The sequence below is a fragment of the Henckelia pumila genome, chromosome 1 (assembly GCF_033568475.1).
Source record: "Henckelia pumila isolate YLH828 chromosome 1, ASM3356847v2, whole genome shotgun sequence".
NCBI lineage: Eukaryota > Viridiplantae > Streptophyta > Magnoliopsida > Lamiales > Gesneriaceae > Henckelia > Henckelia pumila.
The window spans coordinates 180,647,666-180,648,941 of record NC_133120.1 but is presented as its reverse complement, the minus strand read 5'-3'; the positions used below and the strand labels follow the sequence as shown (position 1 = coordinate 180,648,941).

At 42.1% G+C, this 1,276-nt stretch overlaps 1 protein-coding gene across 1 annotated transcript; it reads left to right on the top strand.

The window, feature by feature from the left end:
- Window positions 1-495: 495 nt before the first annotated feature.
- LOC140874551 (uncharacterized) lies at window positions 496-1,023 on the top strand. Its single transcript, XM_073277849.1, has one exon. It carries the CDS (start codon window positions 496-498, stop codon window positions 1,021-1,023), a length of 528 nt encoding a protein of 175 aa, XP_073133950.1.
- Window positions 1,024-1,276: the final 253 nt, after the last annotated feature.

Below are 1,276 nucleotides of genomic sequence, written 5' to 3'. Positions count from 1 at the left end.
GGTAGCAGTAACAATAACAAAAAGGATTACTTCCGTCCTAAGGGGAAATAGTTTAAGAAGCCCAGAAGCAGTTCATCGAGTTCTAGCAGCTCGAAATAGTTTGGATCGGGGCAAAGATCTGGTCAATCAAGTATGTCTTGTACCAAATGTGGAGGTCGTCACCCCAGTGATCAGTGTAGAGGTATTTTTGGATGCTGCTATATCTATCACCAAACGGGACACTTTGCAAGATCATGTCCTCAGCGTGGTCCTGAGCAAGCACAGAGTGGGAGTTCTTCTAGGCAAGTAACTCAGCCGGAGAGGCAAGCGTCTGCAGTTCACTCTTTCCAGCCTCAGCAGCATACATGACAGGGAGGCAACCAGAATTCGAATCAGCCTCTTAGACAGTAGGCGAGGGTTTTTTCTTTGACTGAGGATCAGGCTCAGGCAGCTTCTGGAGATTTTATAGCTGGTAACTGTTCGATTTTTGGTTATCTTTCTCATATTTTGATAGATATGGGTGATTCTCATTCTTTTATATCTGAACAATTTGTGTTGATGCATGCTTTATCTACTAAGCCTTTGCCTGCTATAGTCACCGTTACTTCACCTTTGGGTGGGGGAATTGTATCTGTGAAATTAGTTCGGAACTATGAATTGCACTCTGAAGGAAATTTGATTGAATTGGATTGCATTGTACTTGGGTTATCCGATTTTGACTGTATAGTTGGTATAGATACTTTAACCAAGTACAGGGCTACTGCTGATTGTTTTCAGAAAGTGTTTAGATTCAGACCAGAGATGGCAGAGGAATGGAAATTCTTTGGTAAGGGTTCTCGATCCAGAATTCCTTTAATATTTGTTTTGTCGATGACTCATTTTTTTTTACAGAAGGGAGCAGAGGGATTCTTGATTTATGCTGTCGATGTTCTAAAATCTAGCCCTGAATTGGTTGATATACCAGTGGTTAGAGAGTTAGCTAATTTTTTTCCGAATAAGATTCCAGGATTGCCACCTATTCGTGAGGTCGAATTCGGCATTTAGTTGACATCAGGTATCGCTGCCAGCTCAAGATCATGAACCGGATAAGGAGTCTCGTGAGGTTTTAGTTGCCTCGATGCATATGCTATCACGTGCTTCCTATTCATAAGAACACATCCCAAACCTCGGTGAGAAGCATCAAAATAAACAGAAAAACCTCCATTACCTGATGTAATAGAAAGAATCGGAGCACAGGTCAACCTCTTCTTCAGATCAAGAAAACTGGCCTCACAAGCCTCAGTCCATACAAAAGGCG